The following is a 24,044-nucleotide window of genomic DNA, read 5'->3' as shown; positions in this document are numbered from 1 at the left end:
ATGTATTAGATGAATGTTGCCAGGGTTTCAAATATACTCACAGGTTATGGTTATACTGTCCTTAAGAAATCGTGTGCTGGGTGGGGAACTCCAGCATACTTGTCTGGGGTTTTGGGGAGATATCATGGTAGAAGGAATACATAGGGAGAAACTGTGCCAGGATGGCTTGAGAATACAGTACTGAGCAATACGGATAGAGAAATTTGGGTGGCAGAGTAGAGAGAAAGGAAAGTAATGCCTAACAGGCTCTGCCAACAGTTTCCGGAGCTACTGAACTGGCTGGTTGAAGTTAGCAGCAGAATATCTGGCAACTGGTTTGCTTTCTAGCCACTATCAAATGAATGTAGGCTAGAAGAGAAACAAAGCCACCATTTCGCAAGTCTCAGGGAAAAAAAATAAAATCCCAGTATATGTGTTACTACGCAGAAGTCTTGGCACTGACTGCTTCTTCCCAAACAGGATGTGAACACCTTGCCATTTGGGAGCTGAAACGAGCGTGATGAACTCAAAGAAATCTCATAATTCTTGGGGCCCTTGAAGAGCATCAAGACTCACAGACTTTCTCCCCAAAGCCGAGTTGTGGCTTTGTGTCCCCTTAAGTCTAATTCTCACCTTGTCCTTTGTCTTCTGAGAAAATCCTGCAGCCTGGTCAGCTCTAGGACTGCGAGACTGAGCTCCTCCAGGACTTCCTGATGCCTCAGCTGCTCAAGAGGGACATGAAAGGTCTGTGCTAATTCTTTGGAAAGTTGCAGTGAAAAAAAGTTAGAGTAAAGGGCAGCAAAGTAAACATGTTGGGATACAAATGGAAAATGCATGGAGAAGAAGGGAAGGCTTGTTGTTGTTGGCTCCTGTCCCAAAGTGAGATACACCAGTTTGTAATTTTTAAAAGGATCCCATCTGGACTGCTTTAAGCAGCTGCCAAATGCAGGCGTCTGCTCTGAGCAAGGCCTCTTTGAGGAGCTGTAAATGTATTAAATGCGGCGGAGTAGCTGGCTGGTATGGCACAAGGGAGCTCTATTCCACAGTAATGCTTCTCACCAAGCTGCTTTCTTCTCTGGAAGAGGAAAGAACTTCCCCATCGTTATATATCCTCCTTCTTCAGCACAGTTAAGTTTACCACATTGTTTAAAGCTCACAGAGCAGTCATGGTCCCATTTTTGTTTCCTCTTCTTTTCTCAGATTCAGACTTCCATTTTCACGTTTGCACACGTGCATGAGGTTACAGATCTCCAGAGGGAAGGAATCTGTCTATCCTTAGGCTGGGATTCAGGCAACTCTTCGGAGATAAGGAGGAATGATGGATAAGAAAACTTAGATGCAAGACTTTTGCGGAGCACCTGGATGCTGCAGGAAATGGTGCTGGAGGCTCAGCATGCGATGCTGTGCTCTCCTCGTTCACTGGAGCTGCTCCTCCACAAGGTGACAGCAGACCCGCTGACCTTCCAGGAAGACGTGAGTGAGATCCGGCTGTCAATGCTCAGTAACAGATCTGACTGTTCTCAGCAGGACGCATTAGATGCTTTGGTGTCTTTGTCAGGCTTCAGCTTAGGTACTTGCATGTAGAATCCATTTTATCGTGTTGCTGTGCTCTGATGACCCAGGATCCATGTTATGTCTGAGGGAGTGCTCTTCTAGTGTCCATTTGCAGGAGAATATTTTGTTGGTGAAGAGGAGAGTGCTACACTGAGTGCTTCATACAAATAATTTGAGGCCCATTTACTACTGAAACGATGGGAGCTTTCAAGAAGATGGCAACTTTCAACATTTTAAAATAAAACAACAGCCGCAATTTAAACAACAGAGATACGTATCTGTACGTCTCTTAGTCCTTCTGCTGTAAGGCCAACGGCTGATCTAGCTTTTGGCAGTCACAACTCACAACTTTTTACCAGGATGCTCAAGTTTCAACAGTTGGACTGTGAGAAACCTCTGACCAGGCTCTCAACTGACAACGTGCATGGTCACGAGCTGTTGCATTATTATCCTGGGCTGGTTGTGCTTGGTTAATACTTGCCACTTCCCGCACGGCCACTCAGCATAATACACCTGAGGAGGAATGCTGCTGAAGTTCGGAAGAGCGAGGGGTGCAGCTCAGGAAGTGGATGGGGCAGCGTTAGAAAGGCTGGGGGTGGAGAGGAAGTTCAGCAAGGCAGTGATGGAGATGCGGAGCAGCAGGAACATCACCAGCTGTTCCTCCACGGATGTGTTTCAGCAGCAGGAAATGAGAGAAAAGGCAGCATGACCATTGTTCATCCCCCAAGCAAAATTTCTGAGGCATGTGAATATCTTAGTGGAACACAACTGTTCACCCTACCCCACTGACTCCTGGCCACCGGCACAGAGATTCACTGCTGCACAAGGAGTCTCCAGGCAGAGCACAGAGAGCAGCGTGAACAGGGTGTCCTGACATCCAGCAACCTGAGCTGAAAGGACACATTCAAAGCCCCAGCAAAGACAAGCTCTTGGGTTCTCTGTCCCACAAACTACTTTTACAAGCAATGAAGCTCCTGCTTGGACACGTACAGCTGCAATCGCACCTGTGTGCAGAAGGCAAGCCGAAAGCTCTCTAGGCAATGGGGAGTGGAAAATGAGCGAAAAGAGTTCACGCATCTTTCCTCTTCATGGGGACCCCACGACTGACCAGTCCCAATCACCATCACTTTTCTTCCCACAGCGAGGGAGGGAGCATCGCTGCCGCTACTGAAGGCACGTGAGGGGCTCCAGCGGCACTGCGAGTACAGCCAACGCCAGCTGGGCTGTCCTTGGAGCGTGGAGCAGCCAGCTCTGCCGACAGGAAACCATTAAAGCGTGAGTCACTTCTCCAGCCTGAACTGGTTACGGCCATGCTGACTCAGCAAAGGGGGAAAAACACAAGGGGAAAGCCGCTGTGGAAAGAGGGCTCTGACTCAGGCCAGCTGCGACAAAGGGGGCTCATTGAGGGGTGGAGGGGGATGAGCGAGGTAAGGGGGTGGCAGGTGATGAGGAAAATGGAGCAAGGGCAATGGAGAGCAGACCAGTTCTACCTCGCTTACAACACGCAGTCAGCTGATTTAAGCACAGGTGGGCAGGTTACTGGAGATCAGCTAGTTTGTGCAGGGTGTTATTCTGACTCGGTCACAGAAAGCTACTAGTCTGATTTCTTTCGGCTTGGGGATTGAGCAGAATTTCTGCAGATACAGGAAAAACATGTCCCCAGGACGCATGCCGGCTGGCTGACCCACTGGCACAAGGGCATGTGGTGTCTGGAAAGCACGTGCTAGTGGCACGGGTGTCTCAGTGCTGATTTACAGAAGTAAAGATGCAGCAGGAGTTACATAGGTAGCCATGCCGTAAAGGAGGCATCTCTGCCTCTGCTGCAGGTAGAGGAGGAGAGCGCAGATGCACAGATGTTATGGCAGCGGGGCAATCATCTCTACCTCAGCTCAGCTTCCGTGCCAAAGGAAGACAAGATGGTTAAACTCTGTGAACTTACCTTTTCCCCCTTTGGCCCTGGTGGTCCAATTGGCCCTGGTGGTCCTGCATGTCCCTACGGAGAGCAGACAGCGTGTGAGGAGACAAGAAAGAGCTGTTTGACTGAAGGTCCTCTCTGGTTTCCTGCCAGATCCCGCAGGCCCTGTGTTGTGCATCCCAGCTTTGGAGGGACACATGGGTCATGGCAGAGATGAACCAAATGCATCTGGAGAAGTCATGATGGTGCTAATGGAGACTAGAGAAAGAACTAAACTGAACTCAAGATCAGAAATAAATCATAATTTAAGAATGATTTTGCATCCTGGAATGGCAGGGTTTTTTGCATTTGAGAACAGATAGAAGCTGGAGGATGAAAATAAAATTCTTACCTGGTAACCCTTTAAGCCAGGTTCCCCTTGAGCACCCATTCTTCCTGGAGCACCCTGGAGAGGCAAGCACAGACAGCACCGTGAGAGTAGCCCATGGGTATTACCCCACAAGAAGAGGATGCACTGGGCTATGCAAAGCAAAGCTCAGCACCACATGGGAATGCAGCCACCCGTTCTCCTGGCCACCGGTGAGCTTTGCTGCAGCCATCTGAAGTGCTCTTGCTTGGCTTTAACCTCTTACACATGGAGAGTGATGCTTCTGGATGTCTTTATATCCAAATTAGCTTTGTGCTAGGAAATCCACCAGCGAGACTGTTCTCATGCATGATCTAATCCTAAACTGTTGGGAGGAAATCTTACGGTGTGGGTTTTGAGGCCAAGAAAGGAGTTTTCTGGGTTGTGATGGGGGCACTGCAAGAGCTGTTTATTGCATCTTTAGCAGACTAAACAAAAGGGTTTAAATCAGATCACCAGATTAAAGTGAATTGCAAACTTTCCATATAATCCTATTTAGCGTGGAAGAAAGCCCTTTCCACAAAACAGAAATGTGTTCAGTCGAGTAGACTGCTGCTCAGATATTGCTTTGCTTCTTTGTGAAATAGTCCATGGAGGCTTTGCCAAGGAATATGAAGGGAGGATATATGGGGAGGCCATAATTTTTAGTGCAGGAAAACACTATCAGTGGAACCGTTACTCCATCACTCATTGGTTACTGTTCTGAAACACCACTGTGATTCCCAGTTAATAAATAACTCCTGCTTTTTCACTAAGTTCTACCAAATATAGTGCAAGAAGTTTCCTTACCAGCCTGCCATGCACGAGGAGGTACTTATTACTTACTGCTGCTGCCCCAATACATTTGCCTCATATGTGTAAAGCAAATTAACTTTCTTCCATCTCTGCCATACTACTGTTGTTCTCTCTGAAAGCCTCACCTTCAATCCCCAACTCAAACCCTTTCCCATACTATATTTCCTCTTGCTACAAGTGTTTTAGATAAGTAGATCAAGAGTGGGTGTAGAAACAGGGCAGAAGTCCAAGGCAGAGTTCCTTACAACAACACAGTTTGACTTGGAAGCAGCTCTTGCCATGAGTGTGCAGTCTCAAAGGGAAAGATCTTCGCAAAAAATAGCTTATCAGCTCACTCTCAAGAAAAATTCCCTATATTTCAGCCCATCTGGGGAGTTGTGAAGAACCACCACGATGCAATGTGAGCTTGGTTCACGGGCCACCAACACAATCACCACTATGGAGTCTCTCCTGTGCTGCTCAGAGCAAGTGTTAAGCTGTTTGGGTCAATTAAACCCATCTAACATCATTTCACTTTCTGTGCCCTGAAGCCTCTGTTGGGCTCTCTGCTTCATTCAGGCCTGTGCCCACCACTGCTAGTCACGTTTCTGCGTGTTGTGTTCAACCATTTGCAGAGCTCTTCTCACCATAGGTCCCAGGGTACCTCGGGATCCTTTAGGGCCTTGGTTCCCCTTCGGCCCCTCCTTCCCTGGAGATCCTGTCTCGCCGAGCTGCCCCTGGTAGCCCTTGCTGCCCTGCAGAACAAAAGCACTGACATTAGTGTAGGACAAAACTGCTTCTACAGATAAATATCAAAGATGAGCAAAGAAAGGGAGATCCAGAGGAGGAGATGTTATCAACAGGCGATGTTCCTACCTTCTGGCCAGGCTTGCCCTTTTCCCCCTGTTTTCCTGGTTTCCCTTCTGGTCCCTAGGAGAGCAAAATAAGCTGTTGGAATAGGAAAGCAAAGAAGTCCCATCCCAGCCACTCAATCCCACGCCACTTCCCTGGTACACTCATCCCGGACAGCATCCTCACCCATGGGAGCCAACAAGGAGGCTAGAAAGTCATGCAGGTAAAGTCAGGATTCACAGGTACTACAGCCGGAGTATGGCTGAGTTTGTTCTTGAGCTGCTCCAACACATCGAGGAGAAGGAAACCTCATTGCTTAAGGGTGAAAAGATCTCTGCCCAGGTGACTATAGGGCAACATGGCTGAAAGGTGGTATTTTTCATCTTCAGATCAAATGTCAAAGACAGGTGGGTGGTGGAAAACTACTGATGTGTCTATCTGTCCTCAAGGATACAAAAGAGGCATCTCAGAAGTGCTCCTTAAAGATAGCATGCGCTGAACTGTAAAATGGTATCTACCCAGCCAGTGCTACAGAAGGGGCTGAAATGTGGAAAATACATTTACCCTGCGCCCCCCAAATGCTTCCTCTGCTCTGCAGACAGAGCTGCCATCTGTGGACAACTGCTTTACAAACAGAGCTGTATCTTTCACCATCAGCTATGGCACTGAATTGATATCAATACTTTTTATATGGTTTTAGGATACAGGCAGTGGAACCATTGCCTCCACAGCAATTCTTGTTTTTACCTTGTAAAAACAGGCAGTGGTTTCATTTTCTACCTATCTGCCATGCACAGCTTTCTGCTTACAGTGCAAAACCCTTTCCTCTATTTGTATTATTATTACTGCAACACACAGCACATAGAAATCACAGTATACTGATCAGGCATCTAGAAATGGAGTGGGATGCAGAACTTCAGGTGGGAGCCGCAGCAATGAGAGACAGAAACGTTAGCCTACTTTGTGCACCTTGCGTGGGTGCCTCACAGGCAGAAGAACCTGCTGCCCCTCCTTGCACACACACAGCAGAAATTAGCTGTGATGAGCAACTAAGTATAGCACAGTCTCCTTAGGGAACCCAAGGAGTTCATTTTTTCAGTGTTTGACCCCGTTGGCTGCAAGGCAGACAACATATTTTGGATTTGACAGAAAGAAGCAGAAGGATCACTGAAGAAAATAACTCATGCTTTTTGGCAATTGCAACAAACTTTTCAACAGCATCTACACACCAGCACAGCATGTCTCCCTCTGCTCTCCCACCTCCCAGTTAAGAAGGTATAATTTTCACCACCGTTGATGTTGCAGTCTCAGCTGAACAAAAGCAATTTATAAAGCTAGCCTTATCGGTGTTTTCACTCTGATCTGAAACATGGGCCTCATAAGTGCCTGGTCTTAACACAAAGGAGCGATTCAGACTTATTACAGACCTAAAGAATTGTGCCAGTTCTTCACTTCCCCAAAGGGAATAGCTCCATTTTACCCAAGTCAAACATTTCAAGAGCCCACCTTGCCAACCTTAGAGCTTCACAAAGGACAGGTCCTTGCCGAGGAGTACCCGAGTCCTGTTCTGTTGTCTCTGCCGTACTTCTCGGGGCTTTTGTTTGCTATTTTTTGCTGCGACTTTCCAAGAGATCTCTTTTGGAATTATTTTCCCACAGACGCTGAGCAGCCGCAATACATGATGAATTGTGGGTGCCAAGCCTCCAGCGTCACCCATGTGATTTACGCTTTTGACAGGAGCACAGAGAAATTCTCACCAATGAAAGCATCAGCCTGGGAAATGGCCATCCCCATCCAGCTCTGCAGCTAGCTCACCACTAGACCTAGTACCAGGTCCCTCAACTTCCCCGCGTATCGGTTGTGAGGTGCGTAGCGAAGCAGCAATAACGCTCTCAGATCCTTTTCTGCAGCAATACCGTGATGCTCAGTGGCTTGAAAATTTGGAGAATAAACAGTGGAATCACTCACAAAAGTTTACTGTCAAAATAAGATCTGAACGAATAAAGACACAACTGGGATTTCTAATTAGTTGCATAGTGGTTTTCTGTCAGTCTCCCTGGACTGTGCACTAAGATGTTTTGGAAGTGCGGGCAGTAGATGTTTCCTGCAAGTGGGAGAAAGTCCGTTTTAAGTTAAATCTGTTCCTGGCCCCAGTGACGGCCAAGCCCTTGATCTTCTCCAGCAGAGTCATCTTGCACACTCAGATGTGCTCCTGAATTGCTGTGCTGCTACAGCTCTGGAAACAAATACTTCCATGTTACGGTTCCATCCCCAGGATGAGGATGCATTACACTGTCTGCAAAAAATGCACACCAGTGCATTGATGAGATGTGCCCTTTTATCATTCTGCAGGGCAGATGGGCCCCGATCACAGGGGAGGTCACGAGGATCTCACAGTTACTTCAGGAGAGTTTGAAGTACAGCCTGGTTCCCCCCACCTGGATATATCTCCCATGGAAGCAAGGACTGAAACTTGCTTCTACCCTGCACTGGGAAATGTCTTTGCTTTTTGAGAAGACAGGTTCAGGCCTTAAATCTTCCCATCTGAGAAACAAAATTTCCACACTGCTCCTAAAATCTGCCAGCATTCAAGTTCCTGCTTGCACCTGCAATTGTGTAGTACAGATATAGGGTTAGAGTCATCTGAGAGAGGGGAAAAAACCAAAACATAAACGCAACTTTGACAGTCCAAGCCCCACTCACAAAAATAAACGTGAGCTACAGAAGACTGTGCCATGTTCAAACAGGGTCTCAGCTTTCTCTGGGTTCCTTCAGCTTGTCTTTCCCTGTTGGTGGAGTCCGAACAGAGATAAGGGCTCCAATAAACTCCCTGTGCTGGCTTTTCCCCTTATGATGCATTGGCCTCATTGAGCAGGGCTGTTCATCTACTCCAGAAGGCTCTCCTGGGTCCTCCAGCTGGGGTGTGGTTCCTTCTTCATTGCTGGAGAAATAAAAATTGGCAGCATCTCCAACTCTTGTCAGTGATAGTGAGACCAGCTGTCACTCGCAGTAAACCATGGAGATCTTCCTTTGAGCCTCCCTCACTGTTATTAGCTCTCATCTGGCGATTAAAAGCTTTGCTGATATAAATAAATGGGTCAAACCATCAGCAGAATGGTGACCCTAAATGGGTGACACCATCAGCAGAAACGTGGCTTGGATGTTGCAGCCTGAATCACCTCCTTGAATGGCGTAAGCTCTACCAGCAAAGGATATTTCTGTGCTCTACCAGCATGCTTTCTAGGACTTTGGCCAGCAGAGCTCTGCTGGTGAGCAGGAAGCCTACCATATGTCCAATTTTCCTGGATGTGCTTTCTCCAACTGCGCAGGAATTTTGCCCAGATGAATTTAGAGGCAGTTCAACACTTGTCTGGGGTTCCCATATATGTGATATCTCTACTTGTGGTGTTCCAGATGTGGTTGCTGTTTGTTGCAATCCCAGACGTTCACAGGGCACATATGCAGTGGTTTGCACAGTTCCCAGAAATCACCGGACTCTTACATGCCACACGTTACACAAGCAATAACAAGCCCAGCAACAATTTAGGTAGCCTTCAAAAAAGGTCAGATCCTTTTTTCCTCCATTCTTCTGACTCATCTGCCCAGGGATGGAAAAATCACAGCTGGAAGAGAGGGGGCGTGGTGGGCAATGATAAAAATAAAACTCAGTGACATTGTAACTTCATCCAGGGTCTCCTAAGTACATCAGGAATCCAGCATCTTTCGGTACCTCTTCCAGTGCAACATGAAGTTCCTAGGGTTCCCACTCTCTTTACCAGAGACAACCTTGAGATGCAGAAAATGTACAAAAGCCTATACATAAGAATAATTAATTCCAACTTCTTTTTGCTGGATTCGAATCAGTTCGGTTAATGTGCCAAGGCACTAAACACTTGATGCTTTTATTCTCGGGGTTTGTACACATTTTGTTGTATGCTTTGGGTTACTGGCTTGCTGAGAAAACAAATCTTCTTTCCAAGCTTCTTCCATGAGTGGGATTATTTTTAAATGGTGATTTCTCTTTATATACTGCACTCTGCACTACAGAAGCATATCAGTACCTCCAGAAGATGATGGTATTTGTGACAAGGCATAGTGTAAAGCAGTGGTTTTACAAAGTCACATGCCTTCAGGTATGCCACAATGTCCAAGGAAAGCAAAAAAATTTTCATCTTAGGCCTAGCATATTTAAAATGTCATTGCCAGCTGCAGTAAGGACCCAATTTTATAAGTTGTTTTTTTTTTTAGTATGGCTGGATGGTTTATTTTCTAATGCAAATCGATTAATTCTTAAGGAAAAAAGAGGCTTTCAGCTGCTGATGGCCTTGGCGGCAAAGTCAGGTCTCTTGCATGGCACAGCAGTAACGTTTATTAGGAGCAAATAGCTGAACAGCCCAGCTTTAAATTCTTAAGACATCAACAGTTGAAATCCATGTTATGACAACAACATCCAGAAAAAAAAAAAAAGGAAGTCAAATGAACTGCGGAGACATATTCCCCCAATGGAGCCAAACAACAAACAGTGTTAAAATCCAGACCCAAACTTCCCCCACATTCAGCGATGCTCTGCTACATGCACTAGATCCAGGGAAATGGTTACCAAGATGTGACGCACGGTCCTGGTTTGACTCAAGGGGAACTGTAGCTCTTGGCACTTCAGAGGATAGATGTGTTTCTGCTTTGCTTGCAGACTTACAGCATGGCACAGGAGGGACGCTCTACGAGGGCACCGTACTGACAAGATCGCTTCCCAAAGCCTGTCTCAGGCAGGTTCAGGATTAGTCAGGACTGTTGCTGGGCAGGAGCGTATTTAGAAATTATTTTGGGTGTCATTGAGTGAAGGTCAGAGGTTACTCCTCCCTACCAAAAATGAAGCAGGAAGAAATAGAAGAACCAGAAGAACCAGAATGCAGTGACTAATTAAAGAAAAGAAAGCGACAATGGTGGCAGGAAAAAAAAATGGTGATAGTTTGAGGCACTGGACGTGGAAAGGGCAGAAAAGCTAAAGCAACAATAAAGGTAGGAAGCATGAAACATAGGATGACCATGCCCATATTGTTCAGGGCCCAGCCAGCGAGCTCATTTAAAGGGAAATGAAAAAGCCCCATATCATTTCCTACCGCTCAGCAACGTCTCCATATGAGAACCTCTACTTAATAAACTTTGATCGAGAGAAGCCTCCCCCATGGAAGACAGTTCACAAGCACTCAGGAAATTAGTGGGATTATTGGGGTCGGGCATTTGAAGACATAAATGTTTCGGATTTATAAGAAACACATTTCATAATCACTCTGCCTAGCAGTAGTTTGGAAGGGGAGGAGACAGGGCAGCAGCTCCTGAATGAGTATGGGGAAAGAAGAAAGACTCAACTGTTCTTGAGAAGAAAGACCTGATTGTACTGTGAGGTTCAGAGGGCTTCACTGGGATCACTGGAAAGTAATGGGCTCTTGGCCTTCTTGTGGAAACCTGAGTGGTGAGTGCAGGTAGAGCTGGCTGGCTAGTTAAAAGAAAAAGCGAGATGGGGAAATCCTATAAAAAGATCTCAGATGGAAAGACTATAGCTAGCATCACTATGACTTCCCTTTCAACTGAATTCCTCAGCTTAAAATGTGGAATCCAAACCAAAATCTTGTATCCCAAACTCTCTGCTTTAGTGCAAATTTTTATCTGCATGCAGATGTTGTTCTGAAATAAGCCACTTCTGGTTTTGTGGATGAGGAGGTCTATTTAACTTGTTTTTTCTAAGCAGTCACAGTGTAAGGCAGCAAAGAGAATCATGTACAGAGCAGTGCTGTGTACTCTGAGACGGTGTGGTGTGGTTTGGTCTGATAGCCCTGAACTGCCATTAATTTTTTGTTTCTGAGAAAATCCCCCTTTTTTCCCCTCTTTGCTTCTATTTTCTCATCTCTAAGGAAGCACAGGAGACAAAAGTGCCACCAGAAGGCTTGATGAGTGGGTGGGAAGCGTAGGAAAAGCGCAAGCCCTCATCCCCACTGAGCTGTGAAGCTTTCATACGCAATGACACCAAAATGCTCCAAAGAATTACCCTGTGTTGGAAGCTGACAACTGGGAAGAAAGGAATAGACAGAGCATTTGGGCAGTATAAATCCAATTTACACTAATGAGCACTACTTGTGCTCTTTTTTTCCTCCCCCAAATACCAAGGGTTAATATCTTCCTTTTGAAGGACACAGATGCCCTGGGGCTGTGGAAGAGGAGGGGAATGAAATCCTCTCTTGCAATAAGGAGGGGAATCTTGGAGTAACTGCCCAAAAAGTGCGTCTCCTTCGTCTGAGTCAGGAAAGAAACCGTGCCAAGTCAATGGGATTTATTTCAAATTCTGGCTCATTTCGACTCCTATTAACTCTAAACAAAGACCAGCTGGGATCAGCCTGCCTTCCCAAGCAGCAGAGAGACCAGGCAGAGCTGGCTGACTCACTGCAAGGGTGAACGGCCCCTCAGCTGCAGGAGAGCAACCTCGGTTGCTGCAAGCAGCTCTTCCCCGGGAATTGGGAGAGCTCTGTGTTTCCCTGCAGGATTCGCAGGGCTCACAGGCAACCCTGGTCCAGTCCAAAGGTTTCAATGGATTTGGTGGGCTGAGTCACAGATATCAGAATAGCAGACAAGGGGGACCCCCCGCCCCAGTAAAATCTCCCAAACAACAAAACCCAGCATGTACCTCTTCATAAAATGGGATGTTTAGACTTCCACAGAAGAGGCTGAACCTAGGGCTATCAGCAATGCACTGATTATTAAAGCAAAAGAAGGAGAAGCTGATTGCAGCTAAGGGCAGAGTTGGCCAGGAATAACAACATTGCTTCTAGAAGGGGAAGGAGAGAGACTTGTGGACTGCAGCTATGCGGAGAGGCACTTGCCCTGACCCTTGCTCTCGCCCTATTCAAAGCAAAGAGTTTAAGCATGTTTGACTACATTCCTGAGCAACTTTATTTGCCTTTGATTTTTGATGCAAGGCAAATACCTGCTTATGGCTTTGCTGGATATTGGTCCATACGAATAATGATGCTCCAAGGCTGTTACACAATGACACGCCATGGCCAAGTGCAAGCACCTTCAGCTATAGAAACTGGACTCCAGTATAGGAACTGGCCCTGCTGATGTAGCAGCTACTGGAAAGGACAAGCTGTAGGGCAGGAAAAGTATGTTCTGTTGTGTACTCTCCTCCCGTGCGGAACAGGTAGCTGTAGCTTGGGACATGGATCATGCACAAGCCCAGGAGACATTCAGCTCTACAGCAAAGGGTCCCAGCCCTTTGACAAGCACAGCTGTCTCTGGACATCTACTGAGATGTGTCTGGCCCGTGGGCCAATACAGCCTGTACTGAGCCACGGCACAGGAGTGGGGCTGGGGAGCTCCCAGACCCCCTCTGCCTCTGCCAGCAACCGACCTCCTGCATAACCCCAGGCAAGCCACTTCACTACTCTGTGCATCTACTGCTAACGTGTTATTCAAGGGCAAGATTAGGAATAACAACACTCATTTCCTAGATTAAGGGTGTGAGGAGCTTGCTGTTACCATTGACACACTGCTGGGGCTGTCACAGCCCTCCCCTGCACACCGAGACCAGTATTCTCCATTCCTTCCACTGCTCAGTCAGAGGGTAACCCCACACCTTCCAGCTGAGGGAGTTTAAGAAACTTCTTTCAAGTAAGAGCTCCACAGACAGCCCGTAGACCAGGGCATGAAAAACAGCTTTTCCAGAAAACAACAGCTCAGCACATTATCAAAAAAACCATAGATTCCTCTACGGAGAGCAGAGATTAGAACCAGAAGTGACTCCAGGATTGTCCTTCAGCAGCCTCAGTGTTTTCAGGGAGCTGAATGCCATGTAACTGATGTGGCGTTGCCAGCTGTCGCTGAGCTCATGAGTTCGGAGTGAATGCCTGGATTCAGCGACAGCAGAGCAAGGTGCTTTGTTGCAGAAAATCTTTGAATCATGTTTTCAGTGGCAGGAAACAGAAAAGAACAGAGAGCAAAAAACCACTCTGGGACAAATTTTGCTGTAAGTGATGTTTGGACAACTTTGTAATAGAGCAGTGTGTCGGATGAGAATGAGCTCCTGCTCTACCCTGGCATTACAGAGCCCAGAAACCAGCCCCATCTCAGCTGTGACCACAGCATGCCGTTTCTGGAGCGACTCTGCTAGCTCAGAGCAGAAGGTCCATCCTGGCCAGCAAGTCCTTCTTCCAGTTCAGGACTGTAGCCTGTAGATGATGGACAAACAAGAACACAATGGGAAGGATGCTGTCCTCAGGACACCATCCAATGCTGCGTGTTGCTGCTGCTCTGGGGAACGATGTGGCTAAGACCATAGCGCTGGAGCCAAGAGCCATGAGTTCGCCCAGCGCTCTGAACTGGGTTGGATAGTGGCTTTATCCTTTTCAAAGCACTGTGAGTTCCCTCAAAGAACCTTCTCAGATCTCCACTCCAGCCCAGCTCTGTCACTCTACCCTCCTGGAGAGCAAACGAAAGGACTTTGGACCTTGTCACGTCACAGCAAAAGGATTTACCAGCCCTTAGAGCTCTTTTGGTCTGCTGGTGCACATCTGCACCATGCAGCAGGGCTGGCACATGCAGCCAGATCTTCTCTGATGTAATTTTTATGGCGATTTATACCATTGGAGCATCTGGCTCAAAGCTTTCCGAGTCCTGACGTGGCTTGAATGACACTGCAGATAGGATTTCAGGTTAAAAAGGAAGTGGAAAAAGAAAAGAACTCGGCTCCAAGTTTTGCTGAACAACGAGGGATTTTCTTGTTTCAGAGCATGTTGTATTTCATTACCTATAGGCTCTCCAATTGCTTTCCTGGAACTGTAAAAACCTTGCTATCAGATGTCTGCCTTGTATGACAACCAGCACATTACGAAAACCACAGTGCACAGCTACGGAGTGCAGCTGGAAACCCACTGCCTCCCTCCTGCCAACTGGCTTGGGCCTTTTGCAGAGCCACCGGTGGATCAGTTGTCCTCCAAGGGAAGGGCTGAAATGCCGTATTTTCTGTAGGTGGAGAGGAGAAGCAGTGGAGGGGAGCACTTTTGGGGGGCTGCTCTCAGGGACCACTTGCCTGTGTCCAGGTTGCTGGTTGCATAGCAGTGACTTCAGCCTTTGGCTCTTATCGTCCTCTGTTGCGAAGAGCAGGATTGACTGGCAGCCAGATCCTTTGTAAATGCACATTACTCTCTAACAACGTTCTTCGGGTATTTCAGGCTCTGTGGCACTATCCCCTCATACACTTACAGGTTGGCAGATAAATTATCTTTTTATTTTGGCAAACTGCACCATGACATCTGCACTGCTGATGGATGCCTTGCCAGGGTTCAACCAGCCATTGTATCTTCCAGTCTCCCCACAAACTGTGGAGACATGTCCTTGTCCTGCCTTGCCCATAGAGGAAGTCTGGATCTCTAGGGGGCAACTCCTGCTCCTGCTTCCCACACTGTTGACCCAAGGATCTGCACCTCCAGCCAGTTTCTCTGAATGGAGATGCCCAAACAGTCCCTGGTGCTCTGCAAGGGAAGAGATTTTCAGCTCTCTGCTGCTCAAATGAGCCAACCAGAGGTCAAATGGCCAAGTCCAGAAGAGAGTCAAGATCAAGTGAAGGCAACAAGTTTGTATTAGAAGAGATGGAAACTACTGGGAAGACATGATATGTGAGTCATATCATCAGGAAAGGTGCTCGGGAAAGGTGCACGTCTCTGATGTGATTTTTGAAATCTGAAGTGGATCTTGCACTCAGCTGTGTGTTAGTGTTTCAGGTGCTCTGATTTCTCTCTTATGACCAGAGGGACAACTGGCCTATCCCTCTGCTGAGCAGGAACTGGAATTGAACGGAGCAGTGTGAACTTGGACAAAGTGACCAAATGATAGGGGATACTCGCGTATCTCAGCTCCAGCTGCCTCGAGTCCTGCCAGCCACAGCTGTGAGACTCATGGACCATCTCAGTTGCCAGGTTTGTTTGCTGAAATCCACTGGCTTTGAAACGTGTACAAATTACCCCTGGAGACTCGGCTGGGGCCTCCCTGCTTCTTTTGTTTGAGATTTAAAACCACAGTGGAAACCGGTTTTCAGATATGTTAATACTGGAAATGGCTGAGCCAAGTAAAAGCTAACGATCTTTGAAAAATGTTTCTTGAGCACTGAGGGAAGTTTGGTTGTGCTCAGTCAGTAATGTTTTATCAGTGTCGGGATGGCTTTCTGGAAAATGAAACCTTGCTCAGTAAAGCCAGACATGTCCCTGCTGTAGGAGTCGATCGCTGGGTGAATGTCTCTTTTCTGCACGACCCAGAAAGGCAGCCCAGACAGTTTATGCTTCCTCCAGCTTTAGAACCTGTGAAGGTGCTCCAGCACATCTCTTCATCTGCCATTTCCCAGGGAGCTCTACGACTGTGCAGACCGAAGAACTGCTAACCTCTTTCCATCCCTTGCGCTGGCCCGTTGCCACGTGGTGTGCAAGCTTGTACGTGCCCTGCCAAGTTCCCCAGCTTCTACCTGCTCTGCGGCTACACAGGGTGCTGCCAGCACCAGGCCTTTGCCCCAAGCCAGTATGTGCAAAATGGGCTGAAAATGTACCAGCAATATAGGCAGATCATTTCAGAGCAATCAGGTGCCTCATTTCCTACATCTGTCAAAAGGACACTTGATACTGAAGCATCATGTTCCTTTAGACATAAGCAAAATAAAGATTAAGACTAAACATGTCCTTGGTGTTAAGGAAAAATCTTCAAGAAGTGGTGTAGCTGCAGGGATTTATGATGAAAAGGGTTTTTCCAGAGGCTGTTGCTGTTTGTGAGGCCATGTCTTGTGTGGGTCCCCTTTAGTACTGAGGCAGAAGGCAACACAGGGCCAAGTCAAAGCGTAGGAGAAGCTCGTCTCTATGTCCACAACTGCAGATGGGCATCAGCTTCCTCAAGATAATGTGAATCTCTTCCAGAAGCAGAAGAAGAGCTACACACTCCCAGATGGAGGTGAGTTTGTTGGCACAGGTAACTACAGAGATCCTTGTGTGTGTGTGTCTCTCCCACTAATGGCATAGAAGCATCAACAGCTCGCCTGTCCCCTTTGTAGCTGAGCAGGATATCCCAACAATATTGGAGCAGAAGCAAACATCTCTAGCCCAGGAAAAAGTCAGTGGATCCAGGCAGCAATGCAGTGAAGCACGGATGTAAGGACCTCTGTGTGTCACGTCAGGAGAGACCAAATGAAGATGCAATAGCTAAAGATGAAGTTCTCTTTAAAACCATCTAAACTGAGTATTGGACAGCGTAACACTATCACATCAGATGTATTAAAACCATATGCAACATGCGTAATGTGTAAACACACAGTATCGCAGCACACCCAAACCAAACATGCCTCCTCCCTGCAACGCAAGTGCCTCCACACCTTCCCCAGGCCATTATTTCCATGGCACCTTACAAATCCTGGACAGGAGTTTGTCACCGTTCAACCTTGGTATTTGCCCTTGGGTGAATACCTGGAGGATTTTTCCCTAAGATTTTTTTGTTCTTTTTGCCCAGTAGCCTTAAAACCCTTTGTCCGTTGTTCACGGTTTTGCTGGGCTGTGGCTGTGGGGGCTTTTGAGGCATGTCTTGCAGAGGATGGGTTGATTTGATATTCCAGCTTCCAGTCCTCAGTTGAAGAGGAGGGGGTTTCAGTTATGTCCAGCGCTTTGCATCTCTGAGCTGTAAATTTTATCTTGGCAGAAATCTAAGGAAGGTCCCACTAATGCTGGTACCTTTTCTCCATGGAAGGTATGATAAAAGTCTCAAAGAAAAAATGGGAAAAGAAAAATTATTTGTACTTCTGTCAGAGGACTTCCATCTTTAAATTACCTCAGTGAGTACAGGAACACCAGCCTATATATTAGGTAATGGCCAGGCGTTTGGCAGGGGAAGCAGTGCTATCTGGAGCCTATGTGGGTCTCTGAAAGTCTGCTTGAGTTTAGACGTAAGGATATACAAAGAAGCATGTTAAAATAGTAGATGGAAATATAGCACTCTGCAGTAAAAAAAACAAAAGGGAGTGATTATGAGCAGGAATTTTGGCTCTATTGACTCTTTTTTTTTAATAATAAAACAGAAAACGGCATCATGTTCCCAGGGACATGCTGGCAAACAGCAGGGATGGAGTCTGAGAGAATATAGAGTTATACTCTATAACTTAATATGGCTTTTGCATGATTTTAGTATTTTTATTGGTTCTTAAAACATGCAGAATATAAACATGTGAACCAGCCAGAAGTACAGCACATGGAGGGCTGGGCGCTGAGGGTGGCTGTCCAGCCATGCCAGCCTGCAGCTGGGAGGGAGCTGGGATACTGGGGACCACCCTTCACTCGTGGTACGGTCCCAATCCTGCAAAGAGCTCCCTGGGGGTACAGGGGGCTGTGGCCAAGGGTGGCCTTATTTGGGGCAGGACTACAGCCTTATTCTGCACATTTATGGTGCTGCACCACAGTATTAAGCCAATGTTTCCACTTTCTAGTCGAGTCAGTGCTCAAATCCCAACCTCAGCCCAAAAATAACATAAATCCAGCCCCTTTGCTGCTTCCATTCCCTCACACCCTTCTCCCTGCCCTCCTTTTAGCCAGCCACAACGTCACCAAAGGGAAAAATAACACGCTTCAACATTGAGCATCCACCTAGTGCTCAGAGGTACCTGCCTGCCCTGCTGCCTCCCACCCATCCTGGGCAGGGATTTCAGAGCTGCCATCAAACTTGGTCAAACATGGGCTACTCATTCCTTCTGACATGCCGGGGCTACCTGTATGCCTCCTGGAGACACGTGGGGTGGGAGCTGGCGTGTTCTCTGGCTGTACGAGCAATAAGACTCGTGCTACAGGCGAGGATGGCCGCTCCACTCAGGCTGGCTGCATCTGACTCGACTGGGCTATTGCTTTGCAGAAAGAGCCTTGCGAATCCACACTTCTGACAACTTCAATCCACAACAATAATTACAATAAATAAATCATGTCATCAAGCTGATAAACTCCCCATTTCAAGCAGAAGGGCCTGACTTGGCCTGCAGAGCAGCCCACTGGGGCACTGGGCAGAGCCATCCTTCATCTGGCACCACTGAACAAGCCCCGGGCCAGACCCTGCCTGACTCCTCTGGCCCTGCAGCTCTCATCTCGGAGCCAGAATCGCATTTTTTCTTTATATGGCACTAAGATCAGACCTCCAAGCAAACCAGACATGCCTAGGATATTCATTGAGGATTCAGGAATAATTTCCTCCTAATTTCTTCTATTTGTTTGCTATATTTAAGGGGGAAACCTTAGAAAGGAAAACCAGAAGTAAGCAAGTAATTATCAAGCAGAAGTGGGAGAAGGCAAAAGGTGGCCATTGCCAAACTCCAGGCCAAGGCCAGCTGTGGCAGCCAGGGGAAACTCAGCTCCTCGCAGTCCACCGTACATCCCTCTCTAACGCACTGCAAGGTGGTCCATTTTACAGATGCAGTAGAGAGGCAGTGTCCCAAAGCCTATGGCAGACCAGAGAAGTGATCCACATCTCAAGTGTGTATCCTGACTGAAAGACCAAACCATCTCTTGGATGTAGGTTTTTGAAAAAATAACATACTTTACAACAACATGTGCGACAAGTCACATCTCAGATGACCTCCTGCCCTAAGCAGTGTCCTGGTTCACTGCCTGCATCCCCCTCTCAATCTTCCCCCAGGTGTTTTGCTGCAACATGGCATGCCCTGTTACAGTACTATTAATGTCTACAGTAATTATTGCCCTTGTCAAAATAAAGAAAAAAGAAAAAAAGAAAAAAAGGGAAAAAAAAGGAAAAAAGGAAAAAAGGAAAAAAAGGAAAAAAGGAAAAAAGGAAAAAAGGAAAAAGCCTATTTATTTCTTACTAGGGTTTAAATGCAATCCAGCCTCCCAGACACAAGACTGCAAACTTTCTTTTGTCCTCATACTGCAAAAGGATCTTGTCTCTTCAGACGAGCTGGTTTGCCTTCTGCAGCCCAGAGCTCAGTGTGTGCCAGCTGCGTGCCGATGCCTGAGCTGGGCAGCACGTGCTGCAGCTCTCAGGAAGGTTAAAGTCATCTTGCACGCAAGGATTTAGACAAGAGCACACAGCACTGCTGATGCTTTTTAGGCAAGATGCAACTGCTAATTTGGAAACCAGAGTGCAGGTGGCCCTGTGGAGAATGCAGGAGTTGTGTTGGGCCAATACCCGTACCCTGGAGATCTGAGATACACACAGGGCTGCCCGTGCAGCTCGGGGAGGAGAGAGCTAATTGCTACAGGGAACCCACGGACCGGCTACGGGGGCGAGCTGGCAGGTTTCGCAGACTCACTCGGACACCTGTGATGCCGGGATAGCCAGGAGGCCCTTCTTTTCCCTTCAGTCCTTCGTTGCCTTTTTCTCCTTTCTCTCCTTCCAGGCCTTGCTCTCCTTTGTCTCCCTGTGGAAGAGAGGAGGGTGGGAGCTTTTCATACCCACACAACACATGGGCCACTGTACATGGCTCTTGCAAGGAAAAAACCCACCACGTAATTAATATTTCAGGAGTCTGAGAGGAAGAGAGCCTGCAAGCAAAAGGATGAATGAGCATGAGTCATAATACACTTGACATTTAACAAAATGAGCAAAACCAGGTTTCTTTTTTTTAAAGTGTCTTGGCTGGAGGAGAAGGAACTCCCCCATTACACAGGGTAATCTGAACCTCTTTGCTTCTCCTGCAATAAGGCCTGAACCTCCCACGTGAATGAGACAGGCAGACAAGATCTGAAAGCCTCACTTGCCTCGCCCAGAAGCCCTGAGCTTAGGATGCTGAAAGACTTTTCATGGGACAGGTTTGTCTGGAGCAGCCACTTGGCTCTTGCTGCCAAACGGGAATCAGCCCAGGGCTCAAATAAATACTCTGCAAAACAGTGTCATCTTGCCCTGTGAAGGATTTGTGGTCCGAGCAGTAGGTATCATGTCAAATCACTGTTCTTATACTTGATAGCACAAAATTTTATGGAGACAATCAAAAAGGCCAATTCTGTACTGACAGCAGCACCCACACTTGTGCAACCAACCAGCCTTGACAGAGTCGTTTTCCACATGCACCTGCATTAGCGAGAGCACAGCAACCTCTCTTCTGGTTAAACAAATGCTCCTGCAGTGAGCAGCGGCTCTTCTACTGTCCAGGGACACATTCAGGTTGGAAAGGTCTGGTTTGGTTCAAGAGCTCTCGGGGACAGTTAGCGGTGGCAAGAGAATACAGAAGTCTTGGCTGTCTTTAAGGAAGAGTCTTTTGGTACAACATTCAGAGATAAGGAGAAGTAGAGACACATGGCAAATAGTTTAACTAGAACGAAGCAATAAACTGCATTGTTGTGGGACCAGCTGTTTTTTCTTTCCATGGAACAAAACTGTTGGCCTGCTTGGAAGGGCTAGCTGTGCAGGGACAGAAATGAGTCCTGTTCCAAAGGCAAGGTAGCAAACTCACAGCAGCTAGATACAGAGTGCAGTGCAAGCCCTGAGCGAGCACCTGGGGCTTTGCCAAGAGGAATGGGATCTGGTTTCTTTACTTGCAAACAATGTTCTGGTCAGTGGTGCAGGCGAGAATGACGGACAATTCTTGATTTCCCCTGCCAGGCCCAGGAATTCCTGATTAGTTGGAAATTTAATCTGTAAAGACTCAAATAAAAAGACAAATTGTTGGAAACTAGATTTTGAAGAACTTGACCTTTTTGGAGGTCTGATCAGATGCCAAAAATGTGGGCAGAGGAGTGAAACAGGAGGAGTCCGTTATGTGTGCTTGCAGAAGAAAAATCCTTAGAGGGAGTAGGGCAGAGGCTTATTGCACAGAGGACCTAATAACCCCCTTCGCTTCAACCTGGCCCTGGGAGTTGCGGGAGCCTGAGTGCACGGAGATGTGTGTGAGAGCCAAAATGTGCCATGAGAGTGAGGTTTACCTTGACACCATCCGGCCCGGGTGGCCCACTGTCTCCTTCCAGCCCTGATTCTCCCTGCAACACACAAAAGCAAGCACCATAAAAGCTGTGCCTAAACATGCTTTTTTCCCATGCTTTCTGCAGCTGACTCGTGGCAGTGAGCCGGGCTGCAGCGACAGGAGCCCAGCCCTGAACTTTGACATGTGTCAAATGCTGAACAAGCTTTTCCTGGAGAAAAAGCATGAATTCAACCTCTTGCTTTATTCTGAGCTATAGTTTCTCCTCCACAGGCCCCGCTGCTGGCCTGCGGGAAGACCTCCTTTCCCTGTGTTGAAAAGTGGGCTCAGTCTGTATTCATTTAACCCAGGGCTTCCCCATCCTGCTCCAACAACTGACCTTAGTCCTGAGAAGGGACAAGAGCCCCTACCAGCTTCAATCCGTGCATTCATCCCGTCCCTGGCTCTCTCCCACGTGTGCATAGTGTAGCCAGTGTTTCCCTGCTTAATGCCCGCCTTCTGCTCCAGCGTTTCCCTGCCCAGTGCGGACTGCACCCTCCCAGTGAACAGGACGGGTCTGTTCCCACACTGCCCCTTTCATACGCGAGGTTGTCACAGCGCTTTGCAAAGCGGCACTGTAGCATTTGGAGAGGCTCATGTAGGCTGGTGACCTCAAGCAGACAGGCTCTGCAAGGAAGGTGTTTCCACCACCCGCAGAAGAAACAAGGGCCACAGGGATTATGGGATGCTCAGAGCAGGGTCTCTTTGCTCAGGCTGTGGGTGAACAGGGAACACAGCCTCTGAGGAATGGATAAGGCACAGAAGCCCTACCAGAAGTTGACCGTACTCACTCTTTGGCCAACAAGGCCTTGCTCTCCAGGGACTCCCAACTGGCCAGGATCACCCTAAAAAGAAGGAACCACAGACATGGAGACAAGCTGTTTACTGGTGGCAAGTGAGCATGAAGCACTTCCCATTGCACCCCTCATTTTGACTTTTTCTTTCCTTCTCCTACACAAACACCTTCATTTTGCAAGGTTTGCAGGTTGGCATCACTGGCGCCTCTGATCATGTAGGGCCAGCACACACCTCACAGGCTCTGTTGCAATGATGCTTGGCAGGACAGGGGTCGAGGAGTAGTTCATGCTGCCTACAGCTGCAGAGCCAGAAAATATTCCCTCAGCATGGCCCTTTGGCAGAAAAGCAGCAATGCTGGGTGCAATGCAGCATTGCAGCAGACACAACCAGAGTGAGGGAGAAGAAAGCCGGCAGCTCTTTGAGCCCCAGCAAGACTGAGGAGGGTGGAGAAGAACCTCAATCTTTGATGGCACCAAAATGAGTGAACTGAAGGTGTTGGAGCTGGCAAACAAATGGATCTTGGCAACAGGCTGTGAGGTTGCAATTTAACAGTGGGGGTACCATGGCCATAGGGCAGCTACCTCGCATGTGTGCCCGTCCAAATTAACCGCTTTGCAAGGGAGAGAGCTTAGGAAATGCAGAAGCATAAGGGGAAAAGGTTTCACCTATCCATACATATTGTCCCACAGTAAGCTGGTCTGCAAGCGATAACTGCCCAGAGCAAGCCCAGCCTGTCCCAGAACCTCCCAGCTTAGGAGAAGGAGCAGCACGGGACTCTCGCTCCCTGACTCCCCAGCAAGGATGTGCTGCATTGACGGCGGGTAAAGGGGTGTTTGTGCAAATCATCCTGTCCTGTTCCTGACGAGGGCAGCCAGGAGCACGGGAGCTGAAACACTCGTGCAGTATCAGGATGCCAAAGACACGGTAGCTCCAGTGAAGTGTCAGAAGATTTGCCAAGGAAAACATGGCAACGGATGGGGCTGGGGGTAGGGAGTGAAGAACAGCAAGGAGGAAATTGCATTTAATTCCCACATAGAGTCTGTTCAAAGTTCTGCACACAGGAGCAAACCTTCAAACCAAGCAGAAAGGGGGTCAGGATAAAATAAAAACCCTTCTGAGCTGCTCAGCACAGGGATCTTATTCAAACAAAGAGATGGTTTTTATAGGCCTTTCCACGTGGACAAGAAGGTGCATTCATGGCTCTGGAGCAGGGCACCCTTCCCCCATAACCATTAGGGGAGTTCAGTCCCCACAGAGCTGAGGCTTACAAACTGTGGCAGGACGTTCTATGAGGGTATTTTTAAGCTTGGGACCTTCCTAAGACTCTTCTTGTTTCAAATTAGAAGCTGTCTGGATCTCTGGGTCTTGATGAGTCCCCTCTCCACTCAGATTTTGGATCTGCAAAAGAGGCGAGCTTCATTTCCAAGGACCTTCACAGCTCTTGAGGCACAAGATCCCTGGGATGGTGCTTCTCCCCAACACTGACAGCCTCCCCCTCAGGATGGTGCTCAGAATTTTTAAGCAAGGGCTTAAAGTTAACCTGATTTTATTTTTTAAACTTTTATCTTTTGTTGAATACGCTGTCTGCTTTGGCTGCTGGAGGGTGAACCTGCAATGTTACTCAGTCCTGCAGGAACAGAAGTTACTATTATCTCTCCGGTCTGACAGAGAAATTGTACTACGAGTTTTTCTTACCTTCATGCCAGGTTCACCTGCGAGGCCAGGTTGTCCTATTGAGCCAGGCGGTCCCTGGAAAAAAAGAAAAAAAAAAATAAAAGAAAAAACCCATTGTAACG

At 47.6% G+C, this 24,044-nt stretch overlaps 1 protein-coding gene across 2 annotated transcripts in view; it reads right to left on the bottom strand.

The window, feature by feature from the left end:
• COL27A1 (collagen type XXVII alpha 1 chain) overlaps window positions 1–24,044 on the bottom strand; it is a 165,449-nt gene that overhangs the window by 19,639 nt on the left and 121,766 nt on the right. For both annotated transcript variants that reach the window (XM_075054600.1, XM_075054601.1), the window contains 8 exons: window positions 23,944–23,997; window positions 22,242–22,295; window positions 21,416–21,469; window positions 19,807–19,914; window positions 5,505–5,558; window positions 5,276–5,383; window positions 3,840–3,893; window positions 3,473–3,526 (listed from right to left, as the gene is read on the bottom strand). In XM_075054600.1, the coding sequence (XP_074910701.1) occupies window positions 3,473–3,526; window positions 3,840–3,893; window positions 5,276–5,383; window positions 5,505–5,558; window positions 19,807–19,914; window positions 21,416–21,469; window positions 22,242–22,295; window positions 23,944–23,997 (540 nt within the window). The remainder of the gene's footprint in view (window positions 1–3,472; window positions 3,527–3,839; window positions 3,894–5,275; window positions 5,384–5,504; window positions 5,559–19,806; window positions 19,915–21,415; window positions 21,470–22,241; window positions 22,296–23,943; window positions 23,998–24,044) is intronic.

Source organism: Buteo buteo, chromosome 23 (assembly GCF_964188355.1).
Source record: "Buteo buteo chromosome 23, bButBut1.hap1.1, whole genome shotgun sequence".
Lineage (NCBI taxonomy): Eukaryota > Metazoa > Chordata > Aves > Accipitriformes > Accipitridae > Buteo > Buteo buteo.
This window is presented reverse-complemented; position numbering and strand designations above follow the sequence as displayed.